Here is a 24,107-nt window from a genome sequence, read left to right as displayed (position 1 = left end):
TTTCAAATCCGTATTGTGTGGTTCTTATGAATAAACGGATATCGCTATTGTCATTCTCGAGAGAAATGAAAAGAATGTGTAATAGCCCACCACTAGTTGATTTGACTCGTTACGTTTCGCTGTCAACCTAACGGTTTTAAAATGTGTCTACTATAGAGAGGGTCTAGCCCTACTCCGACCATGTCTCGCACCGTCTCGTCAATGAATCTGATACAATTTGTAACAGCCTAAGGCCACTGTTAGCATATGTTGTCCGCTTTGACCCGTTATGTATCATCATCAGCCTCGCGCTTTCCACATCTGACTTCTGGATCAAGTAAATCAGTTGAAATATGCTTGAGTTTTTAGTAAATATTGTTTATTTTTTTAAATATATATATGTTTCTTCAAATGGAATTTTAATATTTCAATAAAAATAAAATAAACTTATTGTGTGATGCTTAGTGAGGACATAAACGTAAATCACTAAAATCTTGTTAGTTCAATATTGCTTCAGAATTATGTTATGAAGCCCATACCTGGCAGCTGTTAGCCCATTGGTCGTGAAGCCCATTCTATTCGGCCCATTATGTGCATGCTTTGGGCCCATTGATCGATATGCTGTTCGGCCCATTAATTCAATGCTTCGGCCCATTTCTTGCTGACGTTAGGCCATTACTTTGAATGTTTCGGCCCATTAATTACTATTTATTATTATTTTTTAAATTAAAAAAATACAAATTTTGACTTAAAATTTAAAATTTCAGATCGAAAAATTAATGAAATATAATTAAAATATTATCTGAATTAACAGTAAAAAATTGCTAATGAGTTTAAATAGTTTTTTTATATTTGTTATTTTCCAGAAATTATGGTGAAATTTAAACCCAAAATGGTAATTTAAATGGATTTCTTAAATCTAAATAAAAAGAAAGAAAAAAGAAATATTTTAAAAAGACAGGACAGGTACGTGGGTGCCAAAAAGCTTTATAAAGGCTCTGTAGAAGATGAAGACTCACTCACCGGCGTCCATGGCTTCCTCCTCCTCCTTCCGTAGAAGAATGGAACTCCAAAAACTCCTTCTCTCCGCCGCCGTTTTCTCTGCCCTCCTTTCCCTCTCCTCCGTGCAAACGTCGGCTCAGCCGCGGTACGCCTGCGACACTTCCAACCCACTCACGAAAACTCTCCCATTCTGCAAAACCTCTATGCCGATGGAGGAAAGAGTCCGCGATGTGGTCTCTCGACTCACATTGGACGAGAAGATCCTGCAGCTCGTCAACGATGCTCCGGCGATCCCCCGTCTCGGCATTCCCGCCCACGAGTGGTGGTCGGAGGCCCTCCATGGCCTCGCCGATTTCGGCTACGGCATCAGCTTCAGGGGTACCATCCCCGCCGCCACCTTGTTCCCCCAGGTCATTCTTACTGCTGCTACCTTCGACGCCAAGCTCTGGTACCGGATCGGACAGGTCGAATCAAATCCCTAACTAAACTTCATGCATTCTAAAGTTATTATTGAACCCTTAGTAGACGGAGTCTTAAAATTGTGAGGTTGACCGCGATACTTTACGGGCCAAAAGCTTGGCACTGAATCAGACAAGTCGAATCAAATCCTAACTAAACTTCATGCATTTTAAAGTTATTATCGAACCCTTAGTAGATGCATTTTAAAATTGTGAGATGACGACGATACTTTACGGGCCAAATCGGACAATATCTACTAGTAGTAGGTTTAAGTTGTTACAAATGGTATCATAGCTAAACATTGGACGGTGTGCCAATGAGGACGCTGGTCCCTAAGAGGGTGGATTGTAAGATCCAATATCGATTGGAGAGGGAAACGAATCATTAGAGTGTGAAAATCTTCTCCTAGTAGATCCATTTTAAGACCATGAAGCTGACATACGAAACAGAATAAAACAGACAATATCTACTAGCGGTGGTGGGCTTACACGATTACAAGTAGGGTCATAAATCATAAGCAAAGTTCTAAGTTACCATCGAGTTAGGTTCATGATTATGGACTAGTCGAGTTATCCTATTATATTTTAGCCTTAAAAAAAAATTAAAAAAGGTTAGAATTCTTAAATATAAAGAAAAAGAAAAAATAAACATTTTAATAAGACAGGACAGAGACACGGGTCCCCCAACGCGTTATTAAGTCTCTGTGGAAGCTGAAGACTCACCCACTGTCACCCATGGCTTCCTCCTCCTCCTCCTCCTCCTTCCCTCCCAAAATGAAACTACAACAACTCCTTCTCTCCGCCGCTGTTTTCTTTTCTCTCCTCTCTCTCATCGCCGCGGAATCGTCATCTCAGCCGCCGTACGCCTGCGACTCTTCCAACACTCTCCCATTCTGCAGAACCTCTCTGTCGATCAACTTAAGAGCCCGCGATCTCGTCTCTCGTCTCACATTGGACGAGAAGATTCTGCAACTCGTCAACACCGCTCCGGCGATCCCTCGCCTCGGTATCCCCGCCTACGAGTGGTGGTCGGAGGCCCTCCACGGCGTCGCTCATGTCGGTTATGGCATCCGCCTTAACGGCACCATCTCCGCCGCCACCAGCTTCCCCCAGGTTATCCTCACTGCTGCTTCCTTCGACGCCAACCTCTGGTACCAAATCGGACAGGTCGAATCAAATCCTTAACCAAACTCTCCCCTGTTCTTTCTTTCATTTCCTCATTTCTGCTCACAATACGAATTAAACATCCGATTCGCATTGAAGTATTAGGGTTCAATAGTTTACTCGTTGTTCAATCGAGAAAGTCGGCTACAATCGAATCCCTTTACCTTTCAAATCTGCTCTGATTTCATAGCTCACAGGCTTAGATTTAGTGGCTTAGTTCAACATGAATGAATCGATATCTGAATGTGTGAAACAGGCGATAGGAACAGAAGCGAGGGCGGTGTACAATGCAGGGCAGGCGAAGGGGATGACATTTTGGGCGCCAAACATAAACATATTCAGAGACCCAAGATGGGGAAGAGGGCAAGAAACACCAGGAGAAGACCCAATGATGTCGGGGAAGTACTCAGTAGCATACGTAAGAGGGATTCAAGGGGATAGCATTGAAGGGGGGGCGCTCGGGAACCAGCTCAAAGCTTCAGCATGCTGCAAACACTTCACTGCCTACGATCTCGAACGGTGGGAAGGGATGACTCGATACGTGTTCGACGCCAAGGTAATTGAACACCGATTGGGTTGTGCTGGGTTTTGATTTGGAATTGGGATTGGATTGATGGGTTTGTGGGGGGTTGGTGAATGAACGCAGGTGACGCCGCAGGACATGGCGGACACGTATCAGCCGCCATTTGAGAGCTGCGTGGTGCAGGGGAAGGCGAGTGGGATTATGTGCTCTTACAATAGGTTGAATGGGGTGCCGACCTGTGCCGATCATCATCTCTTGACTGTTACTGCAAGAAATCAATGGAAGTTTAATGGGTTAGGTCTCATTTCTCTTTCTCGCATTCATTGTTGCTGCTTCTTTGTCCCACCATTATTGCCACTAATTAATGTTGTTGGGAAACATCAGGTACATCGTGTCGGACTGTGATGCGGTATCCATCATTCATGATGCACAGAGTTACGCCAAGATTCCAGAGGATGCGGTGGCTGCTGTTCTTGCTGCTGGTATTTTGATTTCAATCCTACACTGTTTATCATTCAGAAACATGAAAAGTTTAGATTTAAACCAAAAGAAATGGAAATACTTACAGGAATGGACATCAATTGTGGTACGTACCTGAAGAACCACACGAAATCTGCTGTGGAGATGAAGAAAGTACCTATTTCTGATATAGACAGAGCACTCAGCAACCTCTTTGCTATTAGAATGAGATTGGGTTTGTTTGATGGCAATCCAACCAAGCTTCCTTACGGCCAAATTGGTCCAAACGATGTGTGCTCAAAGAAGCATCAAAAGCTGGCTCTTCAAGCTGCAAGAGAGGGCATTGTTCTTCTAAAGAACGATGCCAAGCTTCTACCACTTTCCAAATGGAATACGCATTCGCTTGCTGTTATAGGCCATAATGCCGATGCCCCGATTGCGCTTCGAGGGAATTATGCTGGCATTCCTTGCAAAACTGTTACCCCATTACAGGGTTTGAATAGCTATGTCAAGAACACTGTTTACCACAAAGGCTGCAACTGGGCTAACTGTACTGAGGCTAGTGTGTATCAGGCAGTGGAAGTAGCCAAAAGTGTGGATTATGTGGTGCTGGTTATGGGGTTGGATCAAACCCAAGAACGAGAAGACTTTGATCGGTCGGAGTTGGTGCTACCAGGAAAGCAAGAAGAACTCATTGCTGAAGTCGCCAAGGCTGCAAAACGACCAGTCATTTTGGTGATTCTCTCTGGAGGGCCAGTGGATATATCTTCGGCTAAGTATAATGCGAAGATAGGAAGCATCCTGTGGGCTGGTTATCCAGGACAAGCTGGTGGAACTGCCCTTGCAGAGATCATATTTGGTGATCACAACCCAGGTTAACACTTTGAGCTTTGTTACGCTTGAAATCCCGAACCGTTGATGAATGATATTTACCCTTAACGTTCCGTGTTCGTGTGCAGGAGGAAGATTGCCAGTAACTTGGTATCCACGTGATTTCATCAAAGTTCCAATGACAGACATGAGAATGAGAGCAGACCCTTCATCAGGCTACCCTGGCCGCACCTACCGCTTTTATAATGGACCAAAAGTCTACGAATTTGGCTACGGACTCAGCTACTCCGACCATCGCTATGAATTCACATCTGTTACCGGAAGCAAACTGAACCTTAGACCTCCAACAGTCAGCCAGGCAGCCATGAACTCTGACTCGGTCCGTTACCGGCTCGTCTCTGAGCTGGACGGGAAGTTCTGTGAGAGCAATGCGGTGAATGTGACTGTAGGAGTTAGAAACCAAGGGGGAATGGGAGGTAAGCATTCTGTACTGCTATTCGTGAAGCCTACAAAACCCGAAAATGGGAGTCCTGTGAAGCAATTGGTGGGATTCAAGAGGGTGGAGATAAACGCAGGAGATCGCAGCGAGGTCGAGTTCTTGGTAAACCCCTGCAAGCATGTAAGTAAGGCCAATGAAGAGGGGCTGATGGTTATAGAAGAAGGGTCTCATTCATTGGTTGTAGGAGATGTGGAACATCCTCTTGATATCTTTGTTTGATATCAGCTTGGATTAGTAACACAATACATTGGAATATGACGCATGGTTACAGTCAGTTCATTTCATAAACAGGAGATATGTCTGAAGTAACTCAAATGGTGTGCTTGCTACCTACTACAACGGGAGTGCAGCTATTAAGAATGAAGCAGAGCTATTTTCATTGTGTGTGGCCAGAGATAAATAAACAAATGTTGCTTTCCTGTCTTCATGTAACCTTGTTTGCAACATTGTAATGGCTTGAAAAGCTTGATTAAAGTATAATGGATCTTTCTAAAGAGATTTTTATACTAAAATCCATGATCCTTTAGAACATCCATTGAGAAACATCTTCTTTTCAAGGATTATTACTAAGCACTTGCCTAGACTATTATGGGGATGGCCTAGACCTTAACAAGGTTTGGTACGAAGATTCAATCCCCAAATAAACAAACAAAGGAGAATTCGGGCGAACTATTCATATACTTCGATTTCGAGGGAAAAATAACTACAATTTCATGCGAACTTCTTCTGTTTCATTGCAGTCGAGTTGCCACAAAAGCACGTCGTTAATAGTTGCAGTGCCATTGGAAGCAAGGTCCTGAAACCGAACAATGGTACAATTTTGTCACCAAAATGGAACTGAAATGGTGGGAAAAGAGAGGTTAAGAACTGATGGTTACCTGTACTTTCGCAGAGTTATTTTAGTTTAGCATCTCATCTAGCTTCTGTCTGTAGAGAGCCAAACTCTGCCAAAATTTCCAATTGAAAGAGGTTAGTTCTAGCTTCTAAATCTATAACTGAATCACCACAAGCCAACCTGGAAAGAGTTGGAACTTGGATGCTTTTCTCTTTACTTTCCGAGTTGGGTAAGGCTATAGAAAGAGATATAGAAAGTTTAACGAGGAACTTGGAAGCCATTTTCAGGCATCGTTAGACTTTTTTTATATAATAAACCAAGAGTGGGAGGTTGTGGGGTATGGAGATTTGAACCTCCGAAATCGAGAGGAGTACTCTAACAGTCAACCCTATTGTGAGATCCCACATCGGTTAGAGAGGGGAACGAAGCAATTTTTGTAAGAGTGTGGAAACTTCTCCTTAATAGACGTGTTTAAATACCGTGAGGTTGACGGCGATACATAACGAGCCGAAGCGGACAATATTTGCTAGCGGTGGGCTGATTGTTACAAATGGTATCAGAGCCAGTCATCTGGCGGTGTGCCAGCGAGGATGCTGGCCTCCAAGAGGGGTGGATTGTGAGATCCCACATTGGTTGGAGAAAGGAACGAAGTATTCCTTATAAAAGTGTAGAAACCTCTCCCTAATAAGACGCGTTTTAAAACCGTGAGGCTAACGATGTATGTAACAGGCAAAAGCGGACAATATCTGCTAGTAGTGGGCTGACTGTTACAAATACTGCTGGTCTGGAGATTTGAACCTCCGGAATTGAGAGAAAGCTCACTTCAGCAGATACCTTTAGATAATGTCTTAGCAAGTTGCTCATTTAAAAGTTGAAAAGAGTTTTCTCAACATTTTTATCTCTTTTGCACCAAACCCAAAGCAATGACGAAATTTAGCAATCAAGAACACAAGGGAAGGTCTCGCTAATCGTGTGATGATTGAAAGAACGAAGAAGACTAAAGAAGGCTAAAGTTACATACCCTGGTATAAGCATAAACACCTGCCTCAGAAGGTCCTGCAGGACTTCCCCTCCTAATGAAGTTTCCTCCTTTAAATATGTAGAGCATGGGTATTCCAGTCGATAGCTCTAAGCTAATGACCTGAAAGATATGTTCGTTGACAATATTATATAACAGAGATTTTAAAAAACGAGTTTGAAAGTAAGAATGAAAGAAGATTGAAAGCAGTGTTAATATAACTATAAGCAAAAAGCAACCCAACGGCTTAAATAACATATAGCTTTTCGGGTAGGGAGAATTTGACAACTCCGAAGTACGGAAATAGGATATTACCTCTTGAGAAGTTAGTTTGTCTAGATACATAATTATGGACCTCAATGAATTTCCATGTGCAGAAATCATTACATTCTTTCCAGATTGCAGCTGGGATACAATCTGCAGGGGAAAGCTTAAGCAGTCAGATGAACAAATCTCAAATAATGAAAGCTTGATCTTCAACAATGGCGCAAGATGCAGTTGAATAAAAAAAAACACAAGCAAAAGGTCAGTCATTATACTTGATCTTTAAAATAAGCAACAGCTCTCTCTGCACACATCTCCAAACTCTCGCCATTAGGAGGAGGAATATCGTAACTCCGGCGCCATTTGTGGACCTGTTCTTTTCCGTACCTTTCAGCAGTCTCCTGCTTATTGAGACCCTGTAGTTCCCCATACCTGCAACCAGCATTTCTTTTAGAAAAGCGATCGACGATGTTAATACGGATAATATAGAGGGTAAACTTGTGGTGACAATTACATTCTTTCATTCAATCGCCAAGATGCTATTACTGGGATGGATTGTTTTTTGGTTTCTTCACTAAATATTTGACTCCAGACCCTTGCCTGCTCGGTTTCGTTATGAATAATGACTGGAACCTATATGCATGCATGAATAGTTAGTTAAGAGGTTAGCTAAGAAAGGAATGTAAAAGTAGAACGCGGAGAACGTAATTATGGTGATCCAGATGATAGCAAAAAGGAACATAGATCCAAATATAGCAGAAACGCTTCCCTACTTCAACTAGTAATAGGCCCTCCAACAGTCACAAGGGTGTAAGGTTCTATAACCGCCCAAATTCACCGCTGGCAGATATTATCCTATTTGGGTTTTTTTTTTCGGGCTTCCCCTTAGAGTTTTTAAAACGCGTCTGCTGGGGAGAGATTTCCACAACCTTGTAAAAAATGTTTTGTTCTCCTCCCTAACCGATGTGGAATCTCAAAATCCACACCCCCCCCGATGTCCTCGCTGACATTCGTTTCCTTCTCCAATCGATGTGGGACCCCCCCAATCCACCCCCTTCAAGGCCCAGCATCCTTGCTGGCACACTGCCTCGTGTCCACCCCTTTTTGGGACTCGGCCTTCTCGCTGGCACATCGTCTGGTGTTTAGCTCTGATACCATTTGTAACAGTCCAAGCTCACCGCTAGCAGATATTGTCCTCTTTGGGCTTTCCCTTTTGAGCTTCCCCTCAAGGTTTTTAAAATGTGTCTGTTAGGGAGGGGTTTCCACACCCTTAAAATAATGTTTCGTTCTCCTCCCCAGTCGATGTGGAATCTCACGGGTTCCATCAATAATAATTTGTAGTCCAAAGCATTTAAAGGTCTCTAATTACCTTTTTACGACGATGCTGAGTCATAGCAAGCATGGCAGTCATTTGTGCACGAATGAGCGAAGATGTATAGATCATGTCAACGGGTATATTGCTGATTCTCTTGCCAGCTTCAATTGCCTCTTCCACACCTTTCTTGGTCAGTGGCACATCAACACAGCCAGTAAACAAGTTCTTTTCATTCCACAATGATTCTCCATGCCGAATCAAGATCAACGCTGCTTCCTCTGATATGCAGAATAACATTAGCAATAAAGTATATTTTCAGAAAGCAAGAGCTTCAGCCTATGACTTATATTACACCAAGAATAACCAACAAACACACAGCTTCACCATTTAGACACTATAATCACTGGAACCAAACCAATTTACTTTGTTTTTTCTGTGAATCTTCAGTGGTGTTGATTGAAGGTGATGAAATGGGATCAGAAATTGAAGTTTGAGAAGAAGACGCTTGAATTGCTGTTACATTCATATTGCCAGATCTAGGAGACATCTTTCTGAAGACCCCGACTTCGACCTTGAAACACTTCGAATTCGATTTCGACAAATTACTTGAACTATTAGCTTGTCCGTGGGTAAGAAAAGTCCCAAGAGATTGGTGAAATACTGCAGCAGCCATTCTGAAAATAGCAAATAATCCCAAGTAACGTCGAAAGCTCAAAAAAAAATAATCTGAATAGAACAGTTTCAGTTATGTAAAGAGCAAAACATTATTATCTACGAAACGCGGAGATGGATTTAAGGGACGATGGATCAAACAAAGCATTAAACATGAACTGAAGGCCTATAACATTTTGCTTCAATTCTCATTCTCAGTTGATACTAACCAGAGCTGTAGAGTTCATCTAAGTAAAATGCGGATACCAAAATCATCAACAACGATCAAATTCAAACGCTCATGTCAACGAAATCATCATGAACACTACTAGGATCGAAACAAAATCATAAACAACAAGCACGCATCAAAAAAAAAAAAAAAACGTAAGAGACAAAGCGAAGGACAAATCGCAATACAGAAATGCACATCTGAGATAGAAGAAATTCACATACCTTTCTACAACGACCAAGCGATGAAACTGAGGCGGAGAAACAGTGAAACGAAATGCGGTTGGAGTTGATTACAAACTAAGAAAAGGGGCTATGGGAAGGGGATGGAGACAGGGATTGAGATTATGATTATGATTACGATTACGATTACGATTACGATTATGATTATGATTATGGATTATGAACAAAAACAAGGGGGAAATCAAATCAGTAGAGACAAAATGGAAGCAGAGACTGAAAATGGAGGCGTCCAGGTTGCGCTTTGTAGGAAGACTGTGCATCGAGGAGTCCAATGTGGAATCTTTTTTTTTTTTTGTTAAATAATGTTTTTTAGAATTTTGTTATTTAAAAATTGACGAATCATTAAATTATAGTTTTATTAATATATTTCGACACGTAAGTATATCACGTGGAAGACTTCAATTTCCATTTTTTTGGTAATAAATTTCAAAGTTCAAATAACTGAAATCTTTTCTTTTTTTTTTTACGGGAAATTTAAAGAAATTATATTGGTCAATTTTATTATTAATTATCATTGAGAGTTTTTTTTTTTAATTAAATCTTATTTCAGCGTATGTAATTTCAGTTGTTGTGTGAAATAAAAATAAATAAATAAATAGAAGGATTAAAATTAGATTTATAGTTAAATATTTTTAATTTTTAATTTCAGTATATGAATTTATATTATAGCTATTGGACTTACAAAAATAAAAATAAAAATAAAAATTGATTTTGTCAACTTCAAACACAAATACGGTAATTATTTGGAATATATTAACTATTTCTATTTCTTTATAAACTTTATTTATTTATTTATTTATTAAAGATTAAAGTCAAAATATTAAAAGTTGATTCTTTTATTCCATCATAATCCTCATAATCCTAATTGTGGATAGTTGGAAATAGGAAATTTGAGAAGTTGATTTATTGTTATTATTATCACGTTGGAAATTTGGAAATTCACCCGTTACCCATTAAATATGGTAAAATATCGAGGTTTTTAGTGTAACGGCACAGACCTATCGCTAGCAAATATTCTCTCTTTAGACTTTCCATCAAGATTTTTAAAACGCGTTTTCTAAGAAGAGGTTTTCACACCTTTACAAATGGTGTTTCGTTCCCATCTCCAATCGATATGGGATCTCACAATCCACCCTCTTCAGGACCCAGCCTTTTCGTTAGCATTCGTTCCTTTCTTCAATTGATGTGGGACCCCTACCAAATCCACCCCTTTAGAGACCAGCATCCTTACAGACACACCGCTCCATGTCTATCCCTTTGGAGAATAGCAATTGCCCAGTGTTTAACTCTATACCATTTGTAACGGCTCAAAGCTAAGGCTTACTGTGAGCAGATATTGTCTTTTTTGGACTTTCCCTTTCAAGTTTCCCTTCAAGATTTTTAAAACACGTGTTCGGCTTAACCAGTGCAATGCTTGAACTTCTCCGTTTTCAAACATTTTGATGGCTTGCTTCGACAAATATGGGAGATCAAATCATAGAGATTCAAATTAGAAAGTCGGGGCTTATTAGATCTAATTCATAATCTGGAGAAAACTATGGAACAACCAAAGTAATTAAGGTACGGCATAACAACAGGTAGCCTATTTCAGTTAGAAAATAGAAGTCAATAAGGCTATTTTCACTAGTTTGTATCCATAAATAAGCATCATTCTGGTGATGATAATAATGAAGTGAATGAACAAAACATATTAATCATCTTTAAGAATGCAATAACAAACATCATTCAATGTCCAGATAAAAGAGTACGTGGGGCAACACTAGCATGAACAGAACAGGGCAAATATACCTCAAGAAATACAACTAAGCGATTGTAGGATTAAAACCCGTTCTAATCTTCGATGTCCTGGTACTGACTGAGGACTTGGTTGCAGCCAGACATAGGTTCATATCTTGCAAAACCCATGGCATTGACATAACGTTCGTTTGAGGCCATACCGTTGTAGCGGGTGAGGATCACACGGGCCCGGTCACGGCCTTCAGCTGCTAATGAACAATCCTTCTGAGGGCTGCTGATTAGTACGGCATCACAAACTTGGTCCTCGTGGTCTTCATTGACTAAGAGTGAGTAAGAACCAGTGGAGTCTGTTGTGGCCTCATGCTTGTATAGAAGTTCCATTGTGTTCCTGTCTTTGCATTCAATTCCGACCTTAGCACCTGCAAGGAAATTCAACAATTGGTGAAAAGGTTTTATGCGTGAACTAACCACTAGACAATTAACACCTGTTAAGCACTAAGTTTAAAACCCAAAACTCTTAAGATTTTACTTTCTCCTCTTTTTATAATAACCTGCATGTGGGCCTTTGTATATTAAATTAATATCCGAGTCCAATCAAGAGAGGGTTAGAGATATAACAAATGATTATATCTACCAACCAAAAACTAGTTAAGATATGTATGCTCGACAAAATATTAGAGATTTGAATCACCCAATTGCACGTATTAAAATGAATCGGGAAGTAAGTTGATATACCAACCACCTCACTCTCATCTTTGTAAGGGCTTGGAAATTAGCCCAAGACACAACGGATTATGACGCATGACTAGGGGTGTATATGGTCCAGGTTGGGTTGTCGAGTTGTCCAACCCAACCCAACCCGAAAATTTTCACAACTCAACCCAACCCTCTCTTTTCAAGTTGGGTTGTCGAGTTGTCGAATTTTTTTTAGTTTTATTTATCCACAATTTATAATTATTCAAATACAATCTTAGATAAAATATATTAAGAGTTCACAAACAAACACAAATCCATCTATAATTATTCACATCATTAAAAGTTTACAAACAAACACAAATCCATCTATAATTATTCACATAAAAAAAATCAAGCAAAAATTGTAACACTCTAGCCTAGATGTCCTTAGAGAGGCCGAGGTACCACTCTGGCAAACCTATTAATACGACAAAATTCTTAATATAATTTATATATTTTTATTTAGTTCAGATCAACCCAAAGGTTTTATCCACGAACCCGAAACGATTCAGTTCGGGTTCAGAAAAATGAACCCAACCCTACTCGAAATGCTAATCCAACCCAACCCAACCATTATAGTTCGGGTTGGGTTGGTCCGAGTTGTTGGGTTGAATATACACCCCTACCCACGACCTTTTACCCCACAACCATTTTAAATTTAAATGACTTCATGACCTAAAAGCTTAAGCCTTAAACTGCTAGTTTGTTACATTTAATCTTCTATCCTATTCATATTCTTAACACAGACAATGAATGCAAAAGGGATTACGAGCAGTTGATGTTATTTCGAACACATACTATGTAAAAGTTTCTGAGAAGTATTTTAAATACAGGATCAATACAAAAATTCTAATGTAAGCGGGCAGATTTGAAAAATCATTGCTTAAATATAAAAAGTTACGCACGACATAGAAAGAAATATAAAATAAATAAGTCTTCTTACTTAACAAACATAGATCTAATTACTAAGCCCAAGATTAAGCTTCAATTAAAAAATAATCATATCCAAACCGCGAATTGGACTAAAATAATCCCTATAATTAAACCCTAACTCACTCCACATACCATCAGGCAGCATTCAAGATTCAAACACCAGATCCACCATTAAACTAGTGAGCAAGCCACAAATCGACATAATCTCTTAACTACATCACAGATCTAGCAAGAACACGAGGCACATAAGAACAAATACATCCACGATTCTCAACTAGTAGGCTAAAAGCGAGGAAAGAGAGCAGATACCGGGAATGTAGGTGGTGGCGGAGGTTTCGAAGCCGGCAACGCAAGTATCACAGAACACTTTACCACGAACAATGAACGGAGTTCTAACGGGCCGGCTTGCGACGGCGAGTGCAGGAAGCAAAATGAGAGCAAAGAGAATCGCAAATCGAGCCATGGATTTTCGTTCTTCGATTGGAAGAAGAATGGAAATGGAAGAAGAAGAATGGAAATGGAAGAAGAAGAAAGAACTGATGAAAGGAAAATGAGAAGTAAGGGTTTGAATAATAAAGAGTAAAGTGAGAACCTAATCAGATGCTGCGAGGGAAAGCCTGGAATTGCGGTGTAAGAAATTATGCCGTGTAGGGTTCTTTTAACCTGTGAATGATCCTATATAATGAACTATTGTTCTCCAATGATATACTGACACGTAGGGAATTGGACACGTGTTGGAAGATAAATCGCGGTTTCATGGAAACGGAGAATGGTGGTAGGAGAGGAAAAAACGCGGCTTCTTGAGTGTGGGCAGCTGGCAAATCGGTGCTGTCGGTGCTCACATGGGGAGTGTGGGCGATTGAATGATGGAAGGGTAAATTGGTCTTTTTGGTTGCGTAAATTACCAAAATAGCTGTATTCCTAATTTTAAATAGAACATTCTTCAATTTGTGGGAAAACTAAATAGATTACGGTTATTAATAATGCAATTAAGACAAGTGCCTCTTTTGTTTAGAAATACGGGTGTACATCAAATCCGATAACTGGAACCAACCTAACTTAAATTATAATTGTTGGGTTGAGTTACTGTTTCTGAACTCAAATTGACTCGGTTTGGTTTCGGGTTCATAGAATAAAAGTCAACTCGAACCGAACAAAACTTATAAAATGCGTACGCTAATAAGATAAGTGTATTTGTGGGTTTGCCCGAGGGGTAATATGGTCTAGTTTGAATTACCAGGTTCGACTCCTATAAGCCCAACCCGAAAACAGAGGATTGTGATCATACAGACACTATAATGTTTGGCGTATACGAGTCGCGTTTGATATAGTCAATGGGGATTATTCTAATCCAGCAAACAAGTCAATCAGGATTGTTCTAATCCACCAAACAGGTCAACCGTGACACATTTGATGTAGTTAGCAGGGCTTGTTCTAATCCAGCAAACAAATCAACCATGAAAAATTTGGTCCAGCAAGCCGACAATGTCCGTATGCTCACGTCTCCAATCATGTTGGAAATAAATATTTCAAAAAACGTGAAAATAAGTTGAAAATGATTTAAAAGGCTAGGATGAATAACATCATTTATTAATCTCAAAATCAAAATAAATATTAATAACAATATTTACAACTTAGTTGGAAGTAAAAATAACTTATTATTAATTTTTATATCGACATTGACATCTATATTTTAATAATAGAAAGCTCAAATAATTTATTTTATTTTATTTTTAAAAAATTTAAATTCGTGGATAAACTTAAATTCTATCTTGGTCCAAAGAGGAGTTGAGAAAAGTATGGTATTGTTATTAGGCTAAAGAAAATAACACCACTATTCATTTTCATTCATCTCTCTCACATGGCTTCCACAAGAGCTGACCAAGAAGGAAAAACAAGATGAACATGAAGATCAAGAAGAAGCAGCCTTTGTTTATGAACTGCACGTTCTGAACCTCGACGTTCGAGCTCGCTCCTCGCTCGTTAACCTCTATAAACATATATATATATATATATGTGTGTGTGTATATATATAGCCAAAACTTTTACAATGTCAAAAGGAAGCATTCCATAGAGTATCATTCTTTTCCCCGCACTTCTCATGAACATATTTCATTCTCTCCACTGATTCGCAAATCCCACTGCATTTCCAATCAAATGAAGCAATGCAAGCATCTCCTGCTTGAGCTTTCAGCTCGCAGTCTGCACTCGCCATTCATACAAACATATAAACAAAATCCAGTCGGAGATTTGAAGTTCTTATCGAGATATATGTCTTAACCAGTTGAGTTATGTTTTGTTTGTACGACATATGGAAATTCAATGATCTTTGATGAACATTATCGATGTAGGGTAGAGAAATACCTAGTAGCGTGGGACAGCACATGTTGGGGTCATCGATATGCTCGACCTCAAGACCAATGAACCACGCACCGAGTGACACGTCCTCATTTGCATATTTGTGCAGTATTTGCCTGCAGTCACAAATTAGTGCAACTGGTCATTTGGCTAGCTCTTATATGCATGTAAATCGAATACGATGACTAAATAAACAATTCTCCTCACCGGTTGGTCGAGATATAAGAGGCTAAATCATTTGATATTGCATAAATCTGCCCAGTTGCGTGTCTGAAATACTTGTTCCCGTCCTCCCCGAACTTCCAATATTCTGGTTCATGGTATTTCTCATTCCTGTTGCAGAGTATTCTTTTTATCAGGTCCATACATGGTGATAGGAGCATTAGAACACGTATACAAAACGTGCGAGAACACGGTGGATGAAGGTTGTTATAGAAGAGGGGAAGGAAGGTGAGAGCCATTTTATAGAGGTGGCTAATTAACAGACAAATGTGGAACCTGTTCATCCACTGTGCTCTAAAAGTCATCTACGAGAACCCTTACAGGCAAATTAAAAGAAATAAGGGAAAGCCCGAAAGAGAAAGTCCAAAGAGAATAATATCTATTAGTGGTGGGCTTAGGCCGTTACATTTCATGTTCCCTTCCACAGTGCCACTAGATACTTGAGATCAAAATGATGGCAAACAGATAATGCACATACTAATGCTAACCAAGCCTTCAAAAGAATTACCTGTCAGAAAGAACAGGTCCAGATTTCATGCAGCCTATGTACACTCTTGGCTTAGCACGATGACGAGCAAGAGTTGTAGCTAACGCACCTAGAAAGACACAACATACATAGAAAATCTGATCGGATTTTTTGCATCACAAATTTTTGTTTTGTAGGCAACAGTCATGAACAATATGAAACCAGACCACTATTCACATAATTACTACCATGAACAATAATTGGGAGAGATCCAAAAGGTAGCACATACCTAAATTGACATGAACATCATCATCGACTTTAATATAGAAGTCAGCATCCCATTTAGCAAAAGCTGTAGTGAAGAAAATCTTTGTTTTTGCAGACAATTCAAAGTACCCTTCAATGTGGTCCTACGAAATAATAAAAAGCTCAGACGAAATTCGATCTCTATGTGTAGGATCCTACTAATCCATACATTTTGTGTTATGTGCTGCTTTCTTACTTACCAGCCTTAAGAAATCTTTGTGTTGAGCATCTTCTGAATCAATCGCCCGGTCTAATAGGCTGTTGGCCTTTGCACTGTTCGAATCATACAGATGTTTAACTTCTATCAATTCCATAGCAGAAGGAAAGCAAATAATGCAATCTGGAAAAACGTTATCGATACCTATGGCCAATCATGAACCTAATTACGATACCCTTTTCGCGCTCCAATTGCAAGAGTTTTTCCCCTGTCCAGACAGTAAATGACATGTTCTTAGCTATTAATACTACTAAGGATTAAAATAGTATGCACATTTTACCTGTTCATAATCCTTGAGAGTGATCCTAATCAATATATATATATATATACACATATATATCCATGGTATTAAGTCCTAATCCCTCTGTTCCAAGCAGGGTGGAGCTAGAATTTTTCGATTTTACATACTATATATACATATACATATATATACCCTGGCAATGTTCTATTGATCGCTATGCATTTTCCTTGCATCCATCCCATATCTATATCTATATCTACATATATCATAATCAATTAGCTTGAACTGCAAGGTTCTATGAGTCTTTACCAAAAGGGTCTTTCTTAAGATTTGTTTTATATCAAATTAATCGATCTGCCAACGTGTCAACGTGTCGATGATCCTACAACACATAAAAGTTTGTATAAAGCGTAAAATACCTTGAGGCATCCATGTCTCCCTCACTGTATCACGCCGCTTTCTACTACTGAAGGCAGTGTTGATTCCAATCACTATGAACATCTTCTTCTTTGGGAAATGATCTTTATTTGATGGCAATTTGATGTTAGAAGCGGTCATCTTCCGCGCTGCAGCCATTTCCATCTTCAGTGTAGAAACTTGCCTGCCTATAGATCTATAACGCCCCCCACAAAAAGCAGAAAGTCCAATCCACGTTATCAATTTAAAAGAGAAAATCAAATTAATCGGAATACAGGATTTCAAATCAACACTTACTGAATTGCTGCCTGTGTTTTGTGAAACTCCGCCAACACTCTCTTGTCCTCGGCAGATTTCTAAAACGATTCAAACAACAAATAGGAACACACATGTTCATTTGAAACAACGAAACAGCGAAACGACGAAGCGATGAAACGAGTCCTTTTGATATTCACCTGATTCGTAGTGATGCCTTCAGATGCACTTCGGAGGTGGTGCTGATCGTGTTGTAGCTGAGAAACAAGGCGTGAATCCGGTTGCTTCGGCGTCCAGATCCTGCAAAATCATCATTCCAATTCCGTAATATCGTAAAAAAAGAAACAACGCAAACAAATTCCGAACATAGAAATCGATTATACAGACAAATCCAATAATGAGAAGGAGAAACAATTACCTGCCATTGGAAGTGAGAAGCATCCCAACCAGGAAGAACGAAAGGCAAAAGAACGGAATCCATTTCGCAGATACCTTCCGAGGACCACGGTTTTTCATTTTTGGCTCAACACTGTACCTCTCCCCCGTATGAAACAGAAAAAGGGGGAGATGAATACAGAGCTGCGAAGATTATTTTCAGAGAAGAGAGACGAATACAAATGGCAAGCTTGAACTTCCATGAGAGCTTAAGCTTATAAAGGCAATTGAAGAGCTCCGATTACGTTACACAAGAAGAGAGTTTCGCATTTCTTGGGAAAAAAAACGGAACGAAACTCTTCGCTGCACATTGCCAAGCAGGCAATTGAATGAGCCTTCTGATTTGATTGTCATTTTTCATCAACCGCTCAAAGCACTCACTGCTCACATCTGTAACCTCTTCCATTTCAATAAACTCAACAGAGAAGTTCCGAATTTCTCGAGAGAGAGAGAGAAAGTGAGACGGAATTCTTGAGCAACTAATTTTGGAGTATGAACACGCGACTGATTTTTCCTTCATTTATATGGCGTGTTTTTCGACCACTCATATCAATCGTACAAGCTTCTTCTAATTTGCTAATACCATACGCAACCCAATCGGTAGATAATAACATCAACAATTTTATCTATTTATCCACTAATTTATGCTCCATAATATTAATTATATATATATATATATATATATATATGCCCACTATTTTAAATAGCATCAAATTTTGTACAAATTTTAATTTTTTTCAAGAACATGAATGTAGGAAAGAAATTAATCATACAAATTAACCCTTATTTAACTATAATATTTTTTTAATCAATTTTGTACCATGTCTTTGTTGGATGAAAGTCCCACGTAGCTAATTTAGAGAATACTCATGAGTTTATAATAAAAAAATATTATCTCCATTGCGATGAGACTTCTTGGAGAAGCCCAGAGCAAAGCTATGAAAGCTTATGCTCAAAGTGGACAATATCATACAATTTGCAGAGTCGTGTTTATCTAACATGGTATTAGAGTCACACCCTGAATTAACCATGCCAATAGAATTCTCAAATGTCGAACAAAGGACTCCAAAAGAAAAAGGAGTCGAGCCTCCTTGAAGGCCATAGTAAACCATAGTAAAAAATGACTAAGACTCCAAAAGAAAAGGAGTCGAGCCTCGATTAAGGGGAGGTGTTGAATTGAGGCTCCTCGAAGGCCATAGTTAAAAAAGGACTAAGACTCCAAAAGAAAATAAGTCGAGCCTCGATTAAGGAGAGGTGTTAGATGAAAGTCCCACATCGGCTAATTTAGAGAATGATCGTGAGTTTTTAATCACAAGTAAAACTATGAGAGCTTATGCTCAAAGTGACGGTGGGCAATATGTCTTCCTCTCTTACTTCTTCTCATATCCTATGAATTTTTTTTACACTTTTTTATTCATTCATTTATATATATATATATATATATATTTATGTTCAACTAAATTCACTTGAATAAAAAATATCGCTTTAATGTGTATGAATATTAAATACACGTGGAGTTAAATGTATGAAATAATTAATATCTGTATGTTTTGATATGGAAGATAATTAAATTGATGTCTATGTTTATTTTTAAAAAATTGTAATAAATATTTCATCTCTACCACGACCCAACAAACTGGGCCTTGAAAACATTTTGGGCCCAAAATGAAACCTCTTTGGGCCCATATTCATTTAGTAAATATATTTAAATAAAACATCGCTAAATAAATGAGGGACAAAAATGGAAAAAAAATTGAATTTGTAACGCTCGGGCCCGATCGGAATGGTATACGTTACAAATGATATTAAAGCAATGCCTCTCACAATGGGATGCGACGAAGACGGAAGCTAGTAGATATGCGACACTCGAGAAAATGAAGCATACTGAGGACAAACTCGATCATAGAAACTCGAGAGTAGCACGTGAGTGAGGACAAACTGTGTTGAAATGACTTGTGAGATTCCACATCAGTTGAAGAGGAGAACAACGCATTTCGTATAAAGGTGTAGAAACCGTGAGGCTGAACGACGGTACGTAACTGGCCAAAGCGAAATAATATCTATTATAGTGGATTTGGACTGTTACAAATCGTATCAGAATCAGATATGGGATAGATTAACCATTTTTAATAATACTCTATTTTCCTCCAATAAATATATTATTTTATTTTCTTTTAAGTTTTATATTATATATTATTAGTAAAATTGAAAATAACAATTTTATTCAATTATAAATAAAATTATAAATCAAGGGAATATTTGATTAAATTATAAAAAGTTAGAATTTAAAAGGACAAAAATATTAATTTGCAATTTTAATTAATAAAAGGGTATAAATGGAAATTTGTTAGGTAACTTCTGAAAAATGGTTGCTTCTCCCTTTCCCTCGAGTCATACCTTAACTCCAAATTACAACAATGCCGCCGATATTTTCATATTTCCATATATACCCTTAGGGTTGTGCTACAATTACCATATTGGACAAAGGCATATTTTTCAAATTTCTGTCGTGATTCGCAACGTGGCAGAATATTAGAGACTGGAGAAAAGGTGATAGCAATAGAGACTGTGCAGGACAAAATCGTAAATAAAACGAAACTTTCGGGCAATTCATTGCCCCTCAGGTCGGTTAGTGCAAATATTTTTAATTTTTAAATTGGGGTTTCAAAAGTTTGCCCTAATTGGTGACGTGTAGGGTTTTCTTTCTACCATTCCTTTGAGCGTGTATAAAAAGCGTCCGTTCTACCCATCAAAATCCCATCGGCATCTTCGTCACCGCGCGAACAAGAGCCAAAGCTTCAGGATCAGTTTCTTCTCGTATCTCGACCTCCCACCACTGTAAGGCAAGAATTTTCTTTGTTTTCTTGTTTAAACAAACTTCATAACCGGTTCTTGTTGCTTTATCGGCCTTCGATTTTTAACTAATGTTTTCAATTTGTTGTTTTTGTTATTGTCGTAATCGATTATAAGTTATCCACGGTTCTTTTGTAATCAAACATCTTTGATTTGATAAAATCTTCACGATCGGTATTTCGATTGTTGATTTTCGATGGAATTTAGTAAGTTTCTTGCCCCGTCGCTCAGATCTGTAGATTGACTTCTTTATTTGTCGTTTGTCTGGAATGTTTTTCTTAATTTTTCTATTATTGGAATTAGAAATATGATCGTCGCTTTAGATTGTGATTTATTCACGTAAAACTTCTGAGATCGATGATTGAATCTTATCTGTGAATTCGATATGTTATTCGTTCCATCTAGTATTTCCAATAGGTCTGGGATATTCGTTGTATTTGTTTGTGTTCAATTGTGTATTGTTTTTCTTATTTGTTTGTCATTTGAAAGCTTTAGATTATTTATTTTCTAGTTGTAAATGGTGGAAGAGTTTACATGTTGTAATGGATTCGTGCATTTATCTAATACGTTGTGTGTTGATTCGTGCATGATGTTTCATGTGTCAAGTTGTTAAAGCCTGATTGTTAGATTTATGTAGTCTTCAAAAACTCGTTCTATTTAATGCAAACATTGTTCAATTGTTTCTTCGATTTTTGCTGGAATTAAATATCGGTCTATTGAGATTCTGTAACTTGCTGCATACGGTTTAGTTTTCTATTTTAGAGGTAGGGGCAACATTCGTGTGTGCGTATTGGCGCTTGTATGACGAAGTTTATTTTGACTGAAAACTTAAGTTCTGATGATCTCCTAATGAAATTTTGTTTGTTCTTCTAGATTTTAATTTCTCAATAGTATTTTTCCCCCAACCTAACTATAATAGGATAATCGTTCTTAATCCCCAGGAAGTTGGCCATCTGGTCTGTTGTCTGTAGTTCAAAGTGGAGGGCGTTAAGTTTGAAACTCCTTTTATGTCTGAACGGGCCTCTCTCTTTTTGTCATCGATTGGATTGCTTGGAGAGTATTGTCCTACGTCTAGGAAAAAGACCAGCTGTGCTGAGACTATTGGCTGCATGCATCTTGAGTTGCTTGGAGGTCATAGAAAAGCACGTGATCTTGGTTTCTCTTTTATGCGGCCTTTCCCAGCTGCTCAAAGAACGTTAGGACCTTTTGAAGATACTGCTACTGCTACCTATCTTTTCTAACCAGAGCTGCAGTATTTCTGCGTATTAACAACATGGCGTTACAGAACATTGGTGCCTCAAACCGTGACGATGCCTTCTATAGGTATAAGATGCCTAGGATGGTTACTAAAATTGAAGGTAGAGGTAATGGCATCAAGACTAATGTAGTTAACATGGTGGACATTGCAAAAGCCTTGGGCAGACCTGCTGCTTACACTACCAAGTACTTCGGATGTGAGCTTGGCGCACAATCCAAGTTTGATGAGAAAACAGGGATTGCTCTTGTAAATGGAGCACATGAGACGGCGAAGTTGGCTGGTCTTCTCGAGAACTTCATCAAGAAATATGTTCAATGCTATGGTTGTGGAAACCCTGAAACTGAGATAATCATCACTAAGACGCAGATGATCAATATGAAATGTGCTGCTTGTGGATTCATATCTGATGTTGATATGAGAGATAAACTCACTACATTTATTCTCAAGAATCCTCCTGAACAGAAGAAGGGATCGAAAGACAAGAAAGCAATGAGGCGGGCTGAGAAGGAACGGCTTAAGGAAGGAGAGGCTGCTGATGAGGAACTGAAGAAAATAAAGAAGGATTCCCTGAAGAAGAAAAGCACTAGTGGTAATGCAAAGGAAGCTGTAACCAAAGTTCCAAGCAAGAAAAAGAGTAACGGCTCCGATGAGGATCATTCTCCAACTCGTAGCCATGCCGTTGAGAATGACCAAGCTGCTGACGACGACGACGACGACGATGTACAGTGGCAAACAGACACATCTTTGGAGGCAGCCAAGCAGCGTATTCAGGAGCAGTTGAGTGCTGTCACTGCTGATATGGTCATGCTCTCTACAACTGAAGAGACAAAGTCGTCAAAAAAGTCCCCCGAACACGAGAAGTCTGTGGTCAACGGAAGCAAGAATGGAAACGGAGTGTCTACCCATGGTGCCCTTGTTCATGAGATCAAAGATTATTTGAAGAAAAGTCCCTCTGCAGCCGATCTTAAATCATTCTTGGAGTCGCTTACTGGAACTCACCAAGAGACTGCGAATGCCTTAGTTGAGGCTCTATTTGAAGGAGTTGGGAAAGGGTTCTCAAAGGAGGTAGTGAAAAAGAAGAAGTTCCTGGTTGCAGTTGCAGCAGCTCAGGAGGAGGGATCACAGATAGTTCTGTTGCGTTCCATCGAATCTTTCTGTCTCAACACGTGTCCGGAGGTGGCTAAGGAGATCGCACTGGTCCTGAAATCGTTATACGATGGGGATGTAATAGAGGAGGAATTCGTGCTAGAGTGGTACCAGCAGGGACTGGCAGGAGCTAACAAAGGTAGCCAAATCTGGAAGCATGTAAAGCCGTTCATCGAGTGGCTCCAGAACGCAGAGTCGGAGACGGAAGAAGAGTAAAGAGAATGGTACTCTAATACTTTGGTTGTTGCATCTCTGTTTTTCTATGTACGGTCGTAGTTTCTTAGCCAGTCCGTTTGTTCCTTGTCGTCTCTCAGTGTGTCCGTCGTCTTCTAATTTCCTTTTGTGCTGTTGGTGTTTGTTTGGTCATGCGGCTGTTTCTGAACCATTAACGATAAAATATTGTTTGCTTTCCAGTAATGGCGTGGTTAAGTTCTTCTCTAAGACTTGCTGTTGTTGAGCCGTGGCACAATTTTATTCGTTTGAATTGAAGTATTAATTTGAAATGAGAAAAACTAATAGAATCTAGATTTTTTCAATGTTAATGTGATAGGATTTTCGAGTAGCATGTGATTTTTAACAAACGTTAATAAAATGTTATATGAACTTTGTATTTGTCCATAAAATATCTAATTTTTTAATATTATGTTTTTAACTTCTAAAATAGTTAAAATATGCTTTTAATTTTCAAAAAGTTTATAAAGTACCCTTAAATTTATAACTTCAAATTTTTTAGTAACTTCACACTTTTTTGTTTGTTTCCTTTTTTGGTTTTTGTTCATGTTTGGAAGACATTTTCTTTTTAAAAAGTATAGATGGTATCAATGTAGAGGAACTTTTGTAAATAATACTTCTGTAAATAATCTTCTTTTGTTTTTTTAAGGTACAAGTATTAATATAGAGGAACTTTTGTAAATACGGGACGGGTAAATTTACAAAAAAAAATGTCTTAAGGATATAATTTTTAAAGTTTATGGGTGTTTTTGAAGTAGGTCGGTAAGTATTTTTATAAATTTAGTTTAATTTGATTTAACAAATTCACAAAAAAAAAAAAAAAAAAAA

The 24,107-nt window shown here is 38.7% G+C and overlaps 5 protein-coding genes across 7 annotated transcripts; 2 read left to right on the top strand and 3 right to left on the bottom strand.

Annotated features, from left to right (window-relative positions):
- Positions 1-1,022: 1,022 nt before the first annotated feature.
- LOC111462601 (probable beta-D-xylosidase 7) lies at positions 1,023-5,427 on the top strand. 2 transcript variants are annotated; one of them, XM_023106231.1, is made up of 7 exons: positions 1,023-1,155; positions 2,317-2,606; positions 2,860-3,159; positions 3,250-3,419; positions 3,511-3,608; positions 3,695-4,459; positions 4,545-5,427. In XM_023106231.1, the coding sequence occupies exons 1-7, from the start codon at positions 1,041-1,043 to the stop codon at positions 5,132-5,134; spliced, it is 2,328 nt and encodes a 775-aa protein (XP_022961999.1). In that variant the 5' UTR covers positions 1,023-1,040; the 3' UTR covers positions 5,135-5,427. The 2 variants fall into 2 exon arrangements, with proteins under 2 accessions (XP_022961999.1, XP_022961998.1); XM_023106230.1 differs by lacking the exon at positions 1,023-1,155 and having other exon boundaries at positions 2,119-2,606.
- On the bottom strand, positions 5,339-9,748 carry LOC111462603 (2,3-bisphosphoglycerate-dependent phosphoglycerate mutase-like). Its single transcript, XM_023106232.1, has 9 exons — positions 9,452-9,748; positions 8,771-9,021; positions 8,402-8,625; positions 7,547-7,665; positions 7,308-7,464; positions 7,084-7,185; positions 6,772-6,891; positions 5,794-5,859; positions 5,339-5,711 (listed from the first exon to the last, which is right to left on the bottom strand). Exons 2-8 carry the CDS (start codon positions 9,018-9,020, stop codon positions 5,815-5,817), a joined length of 1,017 nt encoding a protein of 338 aa, XP_022962000.1. The 5' UTR covers position 9,021; positions 9,452-9,748; the 3' UTR covers positions 5,339-5,711; positions 5,794-5,814.
- A 1,374-nt stretch (positions 9,749-11,122) lies between these two features.
- Positions 11,123-13,518, bottom strand: LOC111462867 (protein DOWNSTREAM OF FLC-like). Its single transcript, XM_023106653.1, has 2 exons — positions 13,184-13,518; positions 11,123-11,625 (listed from the first exon to the last, which is right to left on the bottom strand). The coding sequence occupies exons 1-2, from the start codon at positions 13,335-13,337 to the stop codon at positions 11,300-11,302; spliced, it is 480 nt and encodes a 159-aa protein (XP_022962421.1). The 5' UTR covers positions 13,338-13,518; the 3' UTR covers positions 11,123-11,299.
- A 1,144-nt stretch (positions 13,519-14,662) lies between these two features.
- LOC111462866 (beta-1,3-galactosyltransferase 7-like) lies at positions 14,663-18,271 on the bottom strand. The gene is made up of 11 exons (XM_023106652.1): positions 17,775-18,271; positions 17,557-17,656; positions 17,399-17,457; positions 17,104-17,297; positions 16,588-16,651; positions 16,427-16,499; positions 16,210-16,330; positions 15,963-16,050; positions 15,440-15,565; positions 15,239-15,348; positions 14,663-15,076 (listed from the first exon to the last, which is right to left on the bottom strand). Exons 1-11 carry the CDS (start codon positions 17,870-17,872, stop codon positions 14,928-14,930), a joined length of 1,182 nt encoding a protein of 393 aa, XP_022962420.1. The 5' UTR covers positions 17,873-18,271; the 3' UTR covers positions 14,663-14,927.
- Positions 18,272-20,496: 2,225 nt separating this feature from the next.
- LOC111462865 (probable eukaryotic translation initiation factor 5-1) lies at positions 20,497-23,489 on the top strand. Of its 2 annotated transcripts, none has more exons than XM_023106650.1 (2): positions 20,497-20,629; positions 21,586-23,489. In XM_023106650.1, exon 2 carries the CDS (start codon positions 21,918-21,920, stop codon positions 23,262-23,264), a length of 1,347 nt encoding a protein of 448 aa, XP_022962418.1. In that variant the 5' UTR covers positions 20,497-20,629; positions 21,586-21,917; the 3' UTR covers positions 23,265-23,489. The 2 variants fall into 2 exon arrangements, with proteins under 2 accessions (XP_022962418.1, XP_022962417.1); XM_023106649.1 differs by having other exon boundaries at positions 20,499-20,634.
- The last annotated feature ends 618 nt before the right edge of the window (positions 23,490-24,107 follow it).

This window comes from Cucurbita moschata, unplaced genomic scaffold (assembly GCF_002738365.1).
Source record: "Cucurbita moschata cultivar Rifu unplaced genomic scaffold, Cmos_1.0 Cmo_Scf00027, whole genome shotgun sequence".
NCBI lineage: Eukaryota > Viridiplantae > Streptophyta > Magnoliopsida > Cucurbitales > Cucurbitaceae > Cucurbita > Cucurbita moschata.
The sequence above is the reverse complement of the archived record's forward strand: the minus strand, read 5'-3'. Positions and strand labels throughout refer to the sequence as shown.